Source organism: Antechinus flavipes, chromosome 3 (assembly GCF_016432865.1).
Source record: "Antechinus flavipes isolate AdamAnt ecotype Samford, QLD, Australia chromosome 3, AdamAnt_v2, whole genome shotgun sequence".
In the NCBI taxonomy this organism is placed as follows: Eukaryota; Metazoa; Chordata; class Mammalia; order Dasyuromorphia; family Dasyuridae; genus Antechinus; species Antechinus flavipes.
This window is the reverse complement of record NC_067400.1, coordinates 291,403,624-291,420,737: the sequence shown is the minus strand read 5'-3', so window position 1 is coordinate 291,420,737 and position 17,114 is coordinate 291,403,624. Positions and strand designations below refer to the sequence as shown.

Sequence of the window (17,114 nt, the reverse complement as noted above, 5' to 3'; positions counted from 1 at the left end):
CACAAAAAGAGCTGCTATATTTTTGTACACACTTTTTCTTTTTACTTGGTCTTTTTGGGATACCTAATAAACCTAGTATGCAGATAGGTAATGATGCAAATTGTGCACTGGGCTTGTAATGAGGAAGACTCATTTTCTTGGGTGAATTCAAATTGGCTCAAGACACTTACTAGCTGTGTGATCCTGGGCAAGTAACTTAACCCTATTTGCCTCAGTTCCTCATCTGTAAAAATGAATTAGAGAAGGAAATGCCAACAATTCCAGTAGCTTTGCCAAGAAAACCCCAAATGAGATCACAGAGAATCAGATATGACTGAGCAACAATGAAGTGGCATTGTTGGATCAAAAGGTTCCACGTTACTTTCCAGAATGGCTGGATAAGTTCACAACTCCATCAACAATGCATTAATTCATTTTACTTTTTTGACAACTTTTTTGCAAATATGATTAATGTGAGGTGGTATCTCAGCATTCTGTTAATTTGCATTTGCAATTTTTAATGACTTATAGCACTTTTCATAGCCTGGATTCATGGCCTGGATTTCATCCTCTGAAAACTTTTTATCCTTTGATTATTTATCAATAATCAAGATCAAGATAAATCAAGATTTATCAATAATACAGAAATAGATCTTATTTTTATAAATTTGAATTCATTTCCTATATATCTCGTAAATGAGATTATTGGAGAAATTTGCTGCAAAATTTTTGTTTCCTAATTTCTTGCTTCTCTTCTATTTGAATTACATTGGCTCTGTTAATTGACTTAAATGAACTATGTGTATAAATATACAAAATAAGAGAAATACTTATATAATAGTTGAAAGAATTGCTAAAAATACCTACTGCAATCTGGTATTATCTCTGATTCATATGGAATTTGGGAACTGTTTGGCATAAAGATAGCTGGAAGTTAGACCAAATGGCCTCATGTCTTGAGAAAATCCTGTCGTTGGAGAAAAACTGAATTGACAGCAGAGGAGAGGGTTTTTTGTTTGTTTTTAAATAGGGTTTGCTTGTTTTTGTTTTTGTTTTTAACATTTGGCCCTTCTTTCAGATGTAGGAATAAAATGTATGTGTAATACCCAATTTATTTTATACATTTAGCACTTTCTTACTGTCCCTTTTTAGGGGATATCTAGATATCAGTCATTAACTCTAAACTATCAGTAAATTTATTTCCAGGATGCTGGGATGGGGTTTTCAGAGCCAAAGAGTGTGAGAAAAGATAACCTAAATCTTCTTGTTAGAGGCCAGGTTCCCTAGGACTGAATGCAATGAGATTGCATGCCTGCATTCAGAGCAGAGGGCCTCCTTACCCAACAATTTCCACCACAATTTCTCAGTATTAGAGAGTAGTACTTTTTGTTGTTTAAGAAAACAGCTATGGTTTCCTAGTAAACTTTCCTTTTAAAAAGCTGGAGGTTTGTGCTCTGACTTCAGGGATAATAGAAGAATAAAAGAAATATACATCCACTCCAATAGGTGATCTAGGTTAAGAGAAGGTATACTGTCAATGGGGGAAAAATAGATTTGGGAACTAAAGTCAAGGGGACTGGGAGTTTTGTGTATGAAACAATAAAATATACATTTGTGATATTCTCTGATGACAAAGCTGGAGAGAATAACTAACATATTGGATGATAGAATTGGGCTTTAAAAAAACTTCTTAAATCTGTGGTTTACAACTCCACATATCACTTAACTCAATGTGGGGATGGCAAAAAAATTTGTCAAGAGTTAAAGGTATCAGATATTTTGACAAGATTTAATTATTTTATGTAAAAATAAACAAGCACACACCCAGTGAACTAACTCTGAGAAATGAGTATGAACCACTACATAGCATTTCCAATCCCTCTGTTTTTATCCGCTTGCATTTTTTATTTCCTTCTCAGGTTAATTTTACCTTATTTCAAAATTTTTTCTGAATTTTATTGCCTGGGCTATTTCACAGGAGACATTTGCACATAATAGCAAGTTGTTTATGTGGTCCTGCATGTGTAGTATATAGTTAGCACATGTGCTAGAGTTATATAAGTGTGTTACATAAGCATAGATATATAAGGTTGAGGATTTTTTGAATAAATGCACTCTTGTTTGAGCATCCTCATGAGTTTCACCTCATCATTCCTCAGCCAAGATCCCAGGCTGGTATCAAAGTCCTCTCAGGTCCAGACAACGTGGGGCTCTCAAGAGCAGGGCACACAGCAGCTCGGTTGACGTGAACAGTGTGAGTTCTGGTGAGGAATCCCCAGTACCCAGGAATAGGGTAACTTTAAACAAGCCGCAGGAAGATTTGGCAAGGGCTCATTTAGCCACTTTTGTTTTCCAATCAAAATGGGGCAAGTGCTAACAAAAGAGCCTCCCTCTTGAGGGAAGTATGAAAAATGCTTGGTCAGGTTAAAAAAGGAGCAAGGTTTGTTAGTAATGCAGAAGCAGATCACTGAGTTCTTAGATATTGTGGGGTGCATGTCTCCATGGCTCCCTAAGGAAGAGACATTGGAGCCAGAGAAGTGGGAGATAGCAGGAGAATACTTAAGTGAATACTACCATACTATGGGTCCTGGCTCAATCCCAGAGCACACATTCCTTATGTACAATGTAATAAAATTGGCTTTGAGAGATCCCACATATTATCCAAAAAAAAAAAAAAAAGGCTCTTAGTGTGGGGAGCCAAACAAAGGAGGATGAGGAAAATAAATAAAAAGAAGGTGTCAACAACTCTAAAAGGGACAGCACATTAAACAAAGGCCAAGATGGCTCTGGGGGGTTTGAAGGACAGGGCACTTCTCCATTTCTCAGCCTGTCTCTACTTGGGCCTGCACCTGGACCCACTACTTTTTCATCCTCCTCCCAGTGGGTCCATCAGCACTGCCAGCGCAGCCATCTTGTCCTCCTCCTATGTCCGGAGTACAGGAGGCACTGGTTAAAGCAAAGGAGGAGGGATTTTGATGAATGGAAGGGGCCAGACAGATCAACAGCTTGGGGTAGAGGGTTTACTTGTGTCTCTACAGATGGAGAAGGAACCCAATGGGTGCTGACATGCTGTTTCCACCTTGTCCATCGGGAAAAGACAGAAAAAGAAAAGATCCTCAAAATGAAGGAGAAGACCTAGGAAACATCGGGTGGTTCCATCTCTAACAGCACCTGCCACTGAAAGAGCATAGCTATTAGTCCTATGTGTATGGCAAGTGACTAACAAATTTACCATGACCATAAAAATAATTGCTAATAAGATTGATGCAGGACTTCAAAACCTGCTGGAATCATTGGATTCCCTGATGTGTGAATGATGGACAATTGGCTTTGGACTGTCTCTTGGCTGCTGAAGGAAGTGTATGTGTGGTTGGGAATTCCTCTTGTTGTATGTTTATCAATAACTCCCAGGCAAAGTTGAAAAGTAACTCTAGAACCAGGGAGTTAATTACACTCTTCTCTGCCCTGGATATTATGTTCAGTTCTGAAGTTATGGAGCCAGATTTAGGCTAAGGAAAAACTTCCAAGTAAGTAGAACTGTTCAAAAGTGAAATGGGCTCCTTAAGAAAGTAATGGGTAGGGGAAGCTAGGTTACGCAATGGATAGAGTACCAACCCTTAAGTCAGAAGGACCCGAGTTCAAATTTGACCTCAGACACATTCCTAGCTGTGTGATCCAGGACAAGTCACTTAACCCCAAATGCCTCAGCCAAAAAATAAAAAAGTAATGGGTTTCACTTCATGGAGAATAATCACTACATGGGGGATTGTGGAATGTGGGTTAGATTTGATGGCCTCTTAAGTCCCTTTGGACTCTTGGAAGATTGACTCTAGGTAATGGGTAGTAGAGAAGGGGAGAGGTTGGTGAAAGAGAAATGGGAATCCAGGGATTCAGCAAGTTTTGGTACCATAAATTCCTAGAACCAAATTCTATCATAAAAACATAATTTATTTATTCATAAACATTTATTTGTAAGGCTTATCTGCTGGCAACATCATCTAGGAAAAAGCACTAGGCAATTAGAAATCTGGATTCAAATTTCAGGACTGGTACTTCTTGCATCATCCCAGAATGTTGGATGGGGACTGGGGTGGGAGTTACCATTTTGTTTAAATCACACATGAAAAAGGTCCCCTCTGACAACCTTGGCCTAAAATCCACCAGTGAAGAAAACCTACTACTTCCTGAAGAAGTCCATTCTAATGTTTAGAAAAACTGACATGTTTAACCTATATTGGATTGTTTGCTGTCTTAAAAAGGGGGTAGAAAGTGGATCTCTTTGATAAAGAGATCTAATTCAGTTTCAATTGATCAAGGATGGGCAGAAGCAGCTATACCCAAAGAAAGAACACTGGGAAATGAATATAAAGTGCTTGCATTTTTGTTTTTCTTCCCGGGTTATTTATACCTTCTGAATCCAATTCCCCCTGTGCAACAAGAGAACTGTTTGGTTTTGCACACATAGATTGTATCTAGGATACACTGTAACCTATTTAACATGTATAATAGGATTGCTTGCCATCTGGGGGAGGGGGTGGAGGAGGGAGGGGAAAAATCGGAACAGAAGTGAGTGCAAGGGATAATGCTGTAAAAAATTACCCTGGCATGGGTTCTGTCAATAAAAAGTTATTTTTAAAAAAAGGGGGGGGGGGTAGAGAGGGAGAGAGGAAGAAAAATTTGGAATACAAGATTTTGCAAAGATGAATATTAAAAAGGATCTCCACATGTATTTAGAAAAATAAGACTATTAAATGTTTGAAAAACTTTTAGGTCATTAAGAAGTTTTCTTTATCTCATGTCTATATTTAAATATAAATTCCACCCATTGCTCCTAAATCTGCACTCCAAGACAAAATAAAATTCATGTAATCCTTCTGTGAGACAGTCCTTCAAATGAGAAAAATAATGCTCAGTTTTGCAGTGTTACATTTTCTCCTTCAGACTGATAACTAGCAGACTTTTTAAGCTGATGCTTTGCTGCCCTAGCACACTCCTTTAGATTGTTCCTAACTTATGAACATCTTTCCCTAAAACTTGACATACAGAACTGTACATAATATTTCAAATATGATCTGAACAGGTTACTATACAGTGGGACGATCATTTCCCCTATCCTGAGGATAGAGGCCCCTCTTTCATATAGCCTAAAATTAAATTTACTTTTTTGGTTACCACATTATATTCTTCACTGACATTAATCAGACTCCTCAGTAAGAAAGCTCCCTAACTTATAAAGTGATTAAATAATAATCCTTCTCTACCTAAAGAAATCATCAGGAAAAATTTTAAACATATTTGAAAGTGCTTTGAATTCTTCATAAAAAGGACAGGATATGGTTAAAATTGTATTATACAAATATGTAATGACATTTGTCAATATATGTGATTATTATACATTTGTATCCTTTCCTTCTATAAGTACACATATTTATTCTTGTCATTTCCTATGTACTTTTCAGTTGCTTTGAGAAAGTGTCATGTCAATTTTCCAGACATTTGATTTCCATCACTATAGTGAAACATGCTGAAAAAACACTCAGTGCAATATCAAATATATAATTTCTTTTATATACCGTATATTCTTTAGGGCAGAAAGGTGCACAATGAATAGAATTTTAGTCTTGGAATTTGACTATGCCCAAAGGGCTATCAAACTGTCCATACCTGCTGCTACTGTTATTTGTTTATTTTTCTTTATGTTATTTTTCCCCTCCTTTTGATCTGATTTTTTTTTGCACAAGGGGAGGGGGAGAAGGAAAAGGGAGAAAAATTTGGGACACAAGGTATTGCAAAGGTGAATGATGAAAACTATCTGCAGGTATCTGGAAAGACAAAAAGCTATTAAAAAAAACCCAAACAATTTTAGGTTTGGAAGCAGGAAGACTCATCTTCATGAGTTCAAATTCAACCTTAGGCATTTATTAACTGTGTGATCCCTGGAAAGTCATTTAATCCTGTTTGCCTCAGTTTACTTATCTGTGAATTAGCTAGAGAAGGAAATGGCAAACCACCATAGTATCTTTGTCAAGAAAACCCCAAAATGGGTTAAAAGGGACTAGACATGTCTAAAACAACACAAAAAGTATCCTTTAATCATTAGAATCATAAATGATAATGATTATTACTACTAGCTTAAAAAATAATAGATTGAGGACAAAAGCAAGGATACAAATAATTTATTTATACTTAGAAACTCAGAAAGTATAAACTAAACATGTAAGCACAATTTTTAAAGTCAGCAACCATTTAAAAAAAAATACACATTTTAATTACTTTAGACACACAATTTTTCTACAGGTTTTAGAGACAACCTAAAAATAAACCACAAATTAATTTTTAAAACTCTTATCCATATAAAACACTACTTCTCTCCTAGAAAACAAAAAAATGGAATTGTAAAATGAACAAAGCTACCATAGCATACATCTACAATAATCAATGGGAGTGAAATGGATTCAGAATAATACACAAGGTTAAAAAGCACCTAATTTTTGGGAAAATATAATTCAATACAATACTCTTCAAGGCTATCATTTACTTTTTTTAAACTGTCATTTACTCTGTTTATGAAATTTTAATATGGCACGATAGGTTCCATCTTAGAAAACAAACTTGGAAAACTTTTAGAGTGTTTTTTGACTAAATTTTCTGTTTAATTCCATGGGAAAGTAGTATAAACTTTACATTGAAATGAATGAGAAAGGAACACAGTATAGCAAATTTGTATACTCATCAAAATAGAAAACCCATATCTTAGGCAAACCATCTTTCTACTTGGTTTATGAATGAGTCATTAATCTTTTTTCATGCTGTATCCATTTCTTAGGTATACTTTCTCCCATATTTTCATCCTTTATCCATTTTGCTGTAGTTAAAGCATTTCTTTTTTTAATATGGTATAGCTTTAGTCCTTCCCTATCTTAACCTAAAGTACTGTGGTATTTAATGTTCCCTAATTACAACTACATAAATATCAGAATGAACCATCAGGAATTAGACAATTACTTAAGGCTAGTTCCTGAAAACATTGACAAAAATAGGAATAAGATTTGGAATTAAATAGAGTACATAGAAACACACCACCACAGATAGTTTTGTTATTATAACAAAAATACCACCACCACCCCCAACCCCATTTTAAAATAGTACAATTTGCAAGATCAGTGATATCTACATTATTCGAGGAAAAAAATTATCTGCATACAACAAGAACAGTTTTGTCATCAATTATGTACATTTCTACCTGTAGCATGCATGAAGTTTTTAGTAATCAAATATACAAAATCAAACTAGCTTACATATTTGTTTACTAGCCTGACAAGTGCTTTCTATAATAATTAGTATGGTTTGGACATTCATACCTAGTTGGCTCAGTAAACCTTGAGATTTGATCAAATTCAAAGATATACTAGATCTTTATTCTGATTAGCAACATGCCACTTTCTATTATAAATGTTCTTTGATTAAGGTGCAATTATATCTCATCATGGTACCAAGAAGACCCTGGGTTCTCAAAACCTAAGCTATAAACTCTAAGAGGCCCTTCATCAAGCTGTAAAAGTTTCTAGTACAAGCCCAGCAATGTATTCCATCCAAAAACTAACATAGCTAACTAAGTTCAAAGAGCTGACAATTAAAGGATATTTTGGCCTTTGCAATTTATGAAACTGTTTATTAAGATGTGGAGAGATCTTAATTGGGAAAGGGAATACCTATTCATACTGATGAAATTACAGATCCTTGACGTATAAAAGGATCCTTTGCAAAACTTTTACTTTTTTTTTATTTTTTAATGACTGCTCTATCTTTAATGGCAGAAGTGTTTTCCTTTCAAAGACAGAAAAATAAACACAGGGAAACCTTCTGTCTATGCATTGCTATAAAGTACAAAATTTTTTATATAAAAATTTTTAACTAAAATCCAACAAGCTCATTTGTTTGCAATTGTTTCTAATGAAAATGTACTAAATCTGAATAATTCTACAATGGAAAAAATTTTAAGTGAAGTGAAGCACTATTGTTCAATTGCCCCTATTCTTGACTAAAATACTTTAGAACAAGTTCACATTCAAAGCACAAATTCTCATACACATCCTTTTCTGTCAACTACCAAATCTTGTTAAACTACACTAGCTTCTTAATCCAATGTGCTATTTTACACTTTGTGACTTTGAAACCAAAAAATTTATATAAATTAGTTTTTAACTATTTTAAATCCTCAGGATATAATAAGCCTGGTTCATACATTACCTCCATTATAACTTTAAATGATTTTTAATCTCAACGACACACAAGATAAACTGTAAAAACCTAAAAGGAGATGAGGAAGGGATGTTTTAATATTCTTGAATTCAAAACTTTAGTAAAGGTAAAAAAGAAATGAAAATATTGGTTGATATGGTATTTTGCTACATCTTCATAAAATTAAAATTCCTTTGCAGGTTAATTATGAGTAATAAAATTTACATGTCTAAAAAAAGAAAATAATACAAATAAACGTTAGTGCACAAATGAGCTCAGCAAAGGAAAAAGAAAAAGATGTAAGATAAAGTCTGATTAAGTAATACTGAACTAGGAAATTTTAGCAGCTTTCATGGAAAACTTTAATGTAATGAGAAATGGGACTTTGGCACTAGGGCAACACAGGGTAGTTTTTCTTTGTCTAATTCCTGGTGAAAAAATTAGGCACTTAATTGTAAAAATAGAAAAATAGGGTGCATTTAAGAAGAAATCTAAAATGGTCCATTTTAAAAAATGGCATTATCCAAAAATTGAAAATGTTGCAACTATTGTTTCACAAGTGACTAATAAAGCATGTTATTACTAGAGGAAACAAAAAGCTATGTAATAAATCCACTTAATGACTACAAATACGTCATCACTGTGTTCACTTTCAGATAAGACAGTCAAAAAAAAAAAAATCAGACAGAAATTTTCCTTAGCAAAACATTCTAGATCCAAAGAATTCTTAACCTGAATGCTATTTATTCATGAACACAGAAAAAATAATTCCAGCACCAATATTATTAATGATAACTGTATTCTGGAAGATTTCAGTGTTTTATATAACTTTAGAGAATGGATTCCCAATGAGTTACAGGGACTGACAAACAGGTCTCTAACTTTTAACTTAAATTTCAGATTATTTGAATGATGTCAGAGTTTTAAATAATTATAATTCTAGGATTATGATTAGGAATTATCTCTATCAGAGTTCAGGTACCTCCAACTATGTGAGGCTCCTCCTGTCCTCAAGTTATTAGTACTCTTTATGTACTTTGTATTAATTTACTCTCCCAATAGAATGTAAAATGTGAGAGGGGGATAGAAATTGATTCATTTTTGGTTTTGTATTTCTAGGGCCTTACACACATTAGCAGATGCTTAATAAATGGTTGTTAAATAGAAATGAATCAAAACATTCTACTGATACCATAATTCTATGTACTTATGGTTAAAAAATTTTAGAACATTTGTTGATGGCTTTGTAATAGTTAAAATATTTCTCCAAAGTTAGATTATGCTTGTTTTGATTTTTGGATCTACATTTGATGACTTCAAAACAAAATATTTTCTTTGTACATGTGGGGTACTTTCTAACCAAATAAAAGGCAAAAGAGATGGTTTCCCCACCACTACTACCATTACCAATTACTCTCTAAAATGTGGGATTTTTTAAAAGCTCTAATTGGGAATTATTCCCTCCCTCCCCACCAAAAAAACCCTTAAGTTCTTCAATTAGTATATACCTTCACGTCTGTACATGCCTTATCTCAGAACAAAATTTAAAAGGGAAGGTGTATGGATCATTCATCTACATCCCATAGCCAAATCTAAATACTAATTCCTCCCTTCTCCTCCAGTCCTCAAGAAAAGGGGGATAATTTTCCTTAGTTAAATAAAGGTGAAGCAGTATGGTACAATATTTTTTTTAAAAAATGAAATATTTGGAGTCAGAATACCTACTTTTGGGTCCCAGCTTTCATCCCTACTAGCTGTGTGACCATGGGTAAATGGTTTAAAGAAACAGATTTCACAAAAAGGTTTATACATTATGTGAAGATAATTTGAAAGGCTTCAGAATTCTGATAAACGGTGACTTCAGGGGATAAATATGAAGCGTGCCTTAAGCTTCTCATAGAAAAGGCAATGGGTACAGAACAAAATTCGAAGTTGTGGACAATGTTGATTTGGCTGTACTTATTTTCTATAAGAAAGAGCTATGCTAGGGGGCAAGGTAGCAAGAATGAAATTATGATATTAAAAAGTATTAAGTATTTTCAAACAAAATAAAATAAAATGACTTTAATAATATTTTTACTAGCTCCAAATCCAAACAGCATTTACTAACTTCCTACTACATGCAAGGCACTATACTGGGGATAAAAAACAAAATTTTTAAATGAGGTCAATGTGAGGAAAGTGCGTTGTAAAGGGCAATATAAGTGGAAGCCAGTATTTAAAATATTGAAAAAGATACACAATTGGGAGACAGGCCAAGAGAGGTTAAAAATAAATATAAACCTCATTATATTATGTTTTTAAATCAAAGAATAACACATACAGTGGTGTTATTAACAAATGGATTGATCTTTGTGTTTGCTTGCTTTCTTCCTTCTGGAGAAGGGTTTCTATTATTGCTTCTGTTAACTAAGCTGAGCTACAGGGCTGGATGAAACACTTCATTATTGAAGATCATGTTCTTTTAAGGATATTTTGATAATCATTAAAGATCTGTTTCTTAAGGCAATTAATCATCTTTACTAAAGAAGTTCTATAGTTTCATTATGTCCTACTGGATCTGTATGCAAAGTTTTCCCTTGACTCAAAAGGAGAAAAAACAAAGCAAGGCTAGTATCTTCCTGCTACTGTCAGAAAGAGAAGCAGCCAGCTTTTGTTCCCCTCTCAACAGCTCACTGTTCTGCATATACTGGTTCATTGCATTGGATTTCTTTTTATATAGAATGTATTATGTAATTATTTTCCCCATTAACAAAAAAGAACCAAAGTTCTCTAAAATAATGCAATTACCATTTAGATAAAATTTTCTAAATTTGAAGATGCTTTAGTTTAATTCTCTTTGGAGGAAAACATAATCTTTGTACATTTCATGAAAGAAAAAGTTATTTTGATACAGTTCAATTATTAAGAAATAAAGTGCATGTAGCTTTTAATATAAATATTATTCAGCATCATATAGCTGAGTATTTGAACAAGATTAGCAAAATGCTGTCAAAATGAAGCTTCAATAAAATATTTGGAATCTGGAAAACAATAGATGTAAATATAAATTCTATATAAATTATGAAGTTAAAAAAAAATACACACACACACCTGAAAGAAAATATAAGGACAAATGAAAATTAGAAAGAATTAAATAACTCCTCAGTTTTCCATGGCACCAGATACACTACACAGCAATACCAACGGGCAGCACCTGAAATGCAGAGTCACATTCTGATTGATGACCTTGGACTTCTGTATTTGATTTACAAGTGTCCAGTGTCTGACTGGTTTCATCTTGCAAGAGAGCAGCTTTGTTATCAGCTATATTAGCAGCAGCAGCAGCTGAGTCAGACAAGGAACATGAACTTGGGGCTGAAGTAATTTGAAGGCTACCATCTTCTATGCCATCGTCAAGACTGGTCCTCTCATCAGCATCTTCTAACTGCTGAACTGAAGTTAAATACTGTTCGAGAAGACTACTATCTCGTTCATTATTAGAGCTATCTTTACTCCATTCATTGTGTTCTTCACTGGTATCCCCAGCATCTGTATCTTTGAAATATCTAACTGTTTCTAAAGAATTTCCCATTAAAGAACTCTCACTCCCTCCCATGGAACTCTTTTCAGAATCAAATGAATACTGCAAGTGAGCTTGTTCTGCCAAGGAGGAGTGAAAGCCAGAGTCTGGAAATTCAAGTAAGACTTTCTCCTGGGGAACTTCAGCATCTGAAATAAACCAGTCAGAAGCACTGGCTGAGGAGGGCTCCTGACTTGAGATAAATAATGGAGAAGACTGGGAGGATAAGAGGGTACTGGATACAGGAGCACTAGACTGCCAGGCAGAACTGAGTTGCTGGTTCACTGTCTGCTGCCAATCTTGTAGCGATCTTACCTGCAAACCACAGAATGAAGTCTCATTATAGAATAAGAGGCTCATCATTAGGCAGCGGACTTTAAAATACAAACATAAAACTACCATCAATATAGCATGCACTTAAAAGTTGTTTTTTCCAGAAATCACAAAGGAATAGTGTCTATGTCTAGTTAGAACAGTTACTAATGAATTCAAAGTGATGAGCTCAGTGTAGCTGACAGCATTGTCTGCCATGTTTTAGGACCAAAGAATATGCTTCTAGTTTCTGCCCCATCTAAGCACCCTAGTTTCAAAGGGAATTGGCTGAGAACAGGGATGAACCAAGTGGAAAAATAATTCAAAGGAATAGTGGAGTCACTACTATTATCTTTTTATATGAAACTTGGAGACAAAGTTATTAAATATGATAGATTAAATTCAGCGAATGAAAGCAGAAAACATTATAGAATACAAAACTATAACCATGATTTGAATGTGTAGGCACACCAAAGGATTTCCTAAATGTTAATCAAAGATAGAGTGAATGCATTCTCTTAAAATATTTTAGTAACTCCTAGTTCATGGCTACTTGGCTCTTAAATTACATGAAGATTTTAAAAAGCCCTGCTAAAATACCGTCATAAAGAGTTCAAGCATTGGATGATCAATCAGAGATCATTAAGAAATTTCAGGATAGAAAATAATTCAGATGGTCTTCTGTCAATAAGAGTCATTTTTCTATTTACTTGACAAAGCAGCTTATTATGCTGTATTTCTTGGGACATGCAATCATGTAGCCATAAAGTTTTGTTTTTTTTTAACTCAATTTATAGTCAAATGCAAACTAAACAATGTCCCACAAAGTAGCTAGATACTCCTTACAAAAACTCCTTAAATTTGGTTGCTCCTATTTCTTGGAAGGAATGATAGTAGTTTTCTTCATAACTATAATCTACCTATCAGTCCTTGATTAATAAACGATCTATCAAGTGCTTATTATGTATTCGATTCTAACTAATGTCATTTTAACATTCATTCATCCAATAAAGAAAACTACCTAACATCATACTAAGCACTATTGGAAATTCAAAATTCAAATAAAGTACTTCATAAAACTCACAGGTTAGTAGAGACACAGAACACAAACTTGGATAATGACACTACCCAAGATAGTAAGTGAACTAGAAAGATATAAAACAAAGTACCATTTGAGGTCTGAAACGGTAGGATCAATATAGATAAGGGGAAAAGAGGCAGTGGTTGTGACAGTGGTAAAACTATAAAAAGGCTTTATGGAGAAATCCACATTTAAAACAAATTTAAAAGGATGACTAGGAATAAGTTCAACTCATAGAAGAGTGTTCAGAGGACAGAAAGTAAACTGGCCCAGAGCAATATGAGATAGTGATAAACAGATTTGAATGGCATCAAACTAGGAATGTCTTGAATTCAAGGCAAAATAGTATGAGGATGTAGGCCTGATGTTTGAAATAAATCATTAATATAAACTATAATCAAATCTTGTGCCCTTGTAATGCTATTTTGCCTAATAGCATCTTTCATAGAAACTTTATTTAGCCATTTCCCTTCTCCTCTGAATTTTATTTTTATTTTCTTATATTACTCAGAAGACAGAAATTTTTTCATTAAAATAAAACATTATTAAAATAAAATAAAAAAATCAATAAATAAAAAATTTAAAAAACACCCACTCAATCTGCTATCTCACACAAGAAAATAAATGACAATGAATATACCTTCTATCCTTAATCTTTGTAAAAAGTAGCTAAAGTGCCTGGGTATGCAGATTTACTCCTTCTCCCATTGAGAAATGGGTCTTTTGTTTTTTACATAAAGAGTTAAATCAATGAAAAACAGTTTACCTGATTCCAAAGGAATCTGACAGCTTCTTCTTGCACAAGCTTTTGAATATGCTCTTCATCTCTTTCTTTTTTCAATCTACAATTTAAAATGTTCAGATTATTGAGACGGAAGGCAGAACTCTAAACTTCTGGTTAGCACAACTGTAGCATACAGTTTCAAGAAATTAATTTTCTAATAGTTTAGTAATGCTCTTTCTACTTTCATCTTAAATGAAAATAAGGCATGTGAATTAATAAACGACCGAGAACAACCAATAAAGCTCTTAGTCATTTCTATATAGTACTCACTGTGTCAAACAATTAGGGTAACAACAACAACTAAAATGTCATGCATAAAACAAAATACTAAATAATTTTAACAATGCTTGTGAAAAACCATTTGTAAAGTAGCAATTCGGTATTCTCCTGAATTATATATAGTTTTAAATTTAATCTCTTTAAAGTTAATGAAAAGAGGACAGTCATTCACAAGGAGAAGGAAGGGGGAGAATAAAGGATGTTGCTTTGTAGGAACTGACATATCAAAATAAAACAAATCTTAACAATTGTTTTTAAAGAGAATAAAGTTAATGAAACATCACTTAACAGGTTTCCCAGTTCAGCATAGATAAAAATAAATAAATATATGTTAGAAATTTTTAAGAAACCCAGTAATTTTAATCTGCCCTTTTATATTATTTCAGTATATTTTATTCATAACTCTAGATGAGTATAATATATTCACTGAGACCTTTAATCACAAAGGAGTCAATGTATTTACATTTTAAATTAGGCAGCCTTAATACAAATCATTATTATTCAACATAAAATTGAAATTTTAACCGTTTTGTCTGATAAAGTCAATGGATTGTGTGAGTTATGAAACTCAAGGATTTTCCAAACTTTAAGACTCTATTAAAAATATGACATTATTATTGTTAGAATTATTACAAAAGTTAATTTAACCAATAATCATTTATTTTCTGAAAAAATTCCAGCATTTTCTGGCCTCCTGCTGTAGCCTTATACTACCTACTGGTTTTATGTCCATCTCTCCATCTAGAATCTAAGAGAATCCGAACTCCTTGAGTACAAAAACAATTTAATTTCAGTCGCTCTGTCAACAGCACCTTGTCAAGTACCTGAGATATAGTAGGAGCTTCACAGATGTTTGGTGAATGACTCACTCTAACTCCTTTGAAAGAGTCTTGTCTTTCTTACAGTTCCTCCTTTGCATGTCCAGAAAGAAATACACTTTAATTTTCAAAGATAGGTAATTTTAGTCTTGCTACATATCATAAGCCCTACTTTCCTTTTGTGGTAGGCCTTTATGTGTTGCTCTTGCTAAGAAATTTATCACCTTGTTAACCAAACTAGTAATAAGCTTGTTCAGACTAGATTTGATCAGCAGACACACAGTCCAAAGTTGGCTCACATTCAATGCCTTTTTGGCTTGTGGGACCTGACAAAACATACACTCTAGTGACAAGTTATCTCCATACTACAAAGAGGCATCTATACCTAAGAGTAGGCTTCCAAAAAGAAAATCCTAGTTAAAAAAAAAAAAATAGTAAGTTCAACTTGTATTTCACATACAGCATGATAATTCAATTTTCCAAAGCAAAATAATACTTCTATTCATAAACCAGATACCACCAAAAACAGAATTTCTGACCTACCTCCTCATTTCATCTGTTAAGTAAACAATGTGCTCTTGCATCCTTCTCAATCGTATTTCATAGCGTACTTCTTTGGCTCGAGGATGGTAATTCCTGATATAAAATCCCCTCCAACAGGCCTGGAGCTTGGTGGCTGCCTCATTCATTCTTCGGAGCATGGTAGAATCTATATCCAAAGCAACAGATTCCTCAGGGAAAAGTCTGCAGGGAAGTTTTTCTGAAATGATTTGGGACAATGCACCTTCATTAACAAGCTGTGCACTAAAAAGCCTGAATCTATCTGTCCCAGGAAAAGCTGTGGGAGAGTGACTAATACCATCTCCGGAGAAATCACTTGCTGTGCTCAATTCAGGATGAAGTAATATTTCAACTCTGTCATTGGTCTCTGGGTTTCCTTCACCATTTGCTAATTTAACAGAACTCTCTTTTGAAACCCACAAAGTCTTTTCTACTTCCATATCCACATCCTGTTTTTTCATTTCTTTCAGAGATTCAGTCACAATGCCATTATCTTCCAGGTCCAAGTTTATACCATGTAATCTCAGTTCAATAGTAGGAGACACTGGAGATAATCCTGAGGCAACAGGCATAAAAGTAGACTCTGAAGAAAGAAGACTACAGTTCAACTTGTCTTCATCTGTCTGTATGTCTTCTAGGTGTAAGTCATTTCGAGAAAACCTTGCAGTCTGTACTGAGGTTGCCAGGCTACTCTTAACAGCATACAAGTGATCCTCATGAACACTTTCTCCAACCCAAGAATTTACTTGAATGACAGGTTCTAGAAAAAACAAAGATAGTTTCATTTGAATTACTTAGAATTTAAAGGGTCCATTTTGCCTATAAATTCTGCATTGACATCAAATATAAAAAAAAGCAAGCAAATAACAATGAATTGCCATTATTATTTCCCAAATATCAAACCACAATATTTTCTAAAAATCCAGTGACTTCATAGTTCTTAATAAGTCATCAGACTATATAAAGCTGGGTACTCATTTTCTTTTCTTTTTTTTTTTTTGCTGATTCAATTGGGGTTAAGTGACTTGCCCAGGGTCATACAACTAGGAAGTGTTAAGTGTCTGCAACCAGATTTGAACTCAGGTCCTCCTGATTTCAGGGCTAGTGCTCTATTCACTGCTCCACCTAGCTGCCCCGGTACCCATTTTCTTATTCCAAAATAGTGATACTATAAAAATGTCTTTAAAATAATTTAAAGTAATCAAATGATATGAACAAGCAGTTGTCAAAAGAACTGCAAACAATAATCAATCTAAGTATGATCATTCCAAATCACCAAAAAATAAAATAAAAATCAAAAGAATTCTGAAATGTCACATTATACCCAGAAAATTTTTAAATGCCAAAAAAAAAAAAAAAAAAAAAAAAAGAATAGCTAGAGTTGGGAAGTATTTGTGGAAAGTAGGTCACATTATGGACTTTTGGAGCTGTGAGAAGTGTGCTTATCAAGAAAAACAATTTCAATATATGTAACAATTAATAAAACAATTTCAACAT

General features: G+C 33.8%; 1 protein-coding gene across 1 annotated transcript in view; it reads right to left on the bottom strand.

Moving 5' to 3' along the window:
* Positions 1-6,140: 6,140 nt before the first annotated feature.
* The window catches only part of CEP97 (centrosomal protein 97), a 29,789-nt gene continuing 18,815 nt past the window's right edge, over positions 6,141-17,114 (bottom strand). The window contains exons 9-11 of the mRNA XM_051990602.1: positions 15,600-16,377; positions 13,942-14,017; positions 6,141-12,097 (exon numbers count right to left, since the gene is read on the bottom strand). Coding sequence (XP_051846562.1) covers positions 11,390-12,097; positions 13,942-14,017; positions 15,600-16,377 — 1,562 coding nt within the window. The 3' untranslated portion in view covers positions 6,141-11,389. The remainder of the gene's footprint in view (positions 12,098-13,941; positions 14,018-15,599; positions 16,378-17,114) is intronic.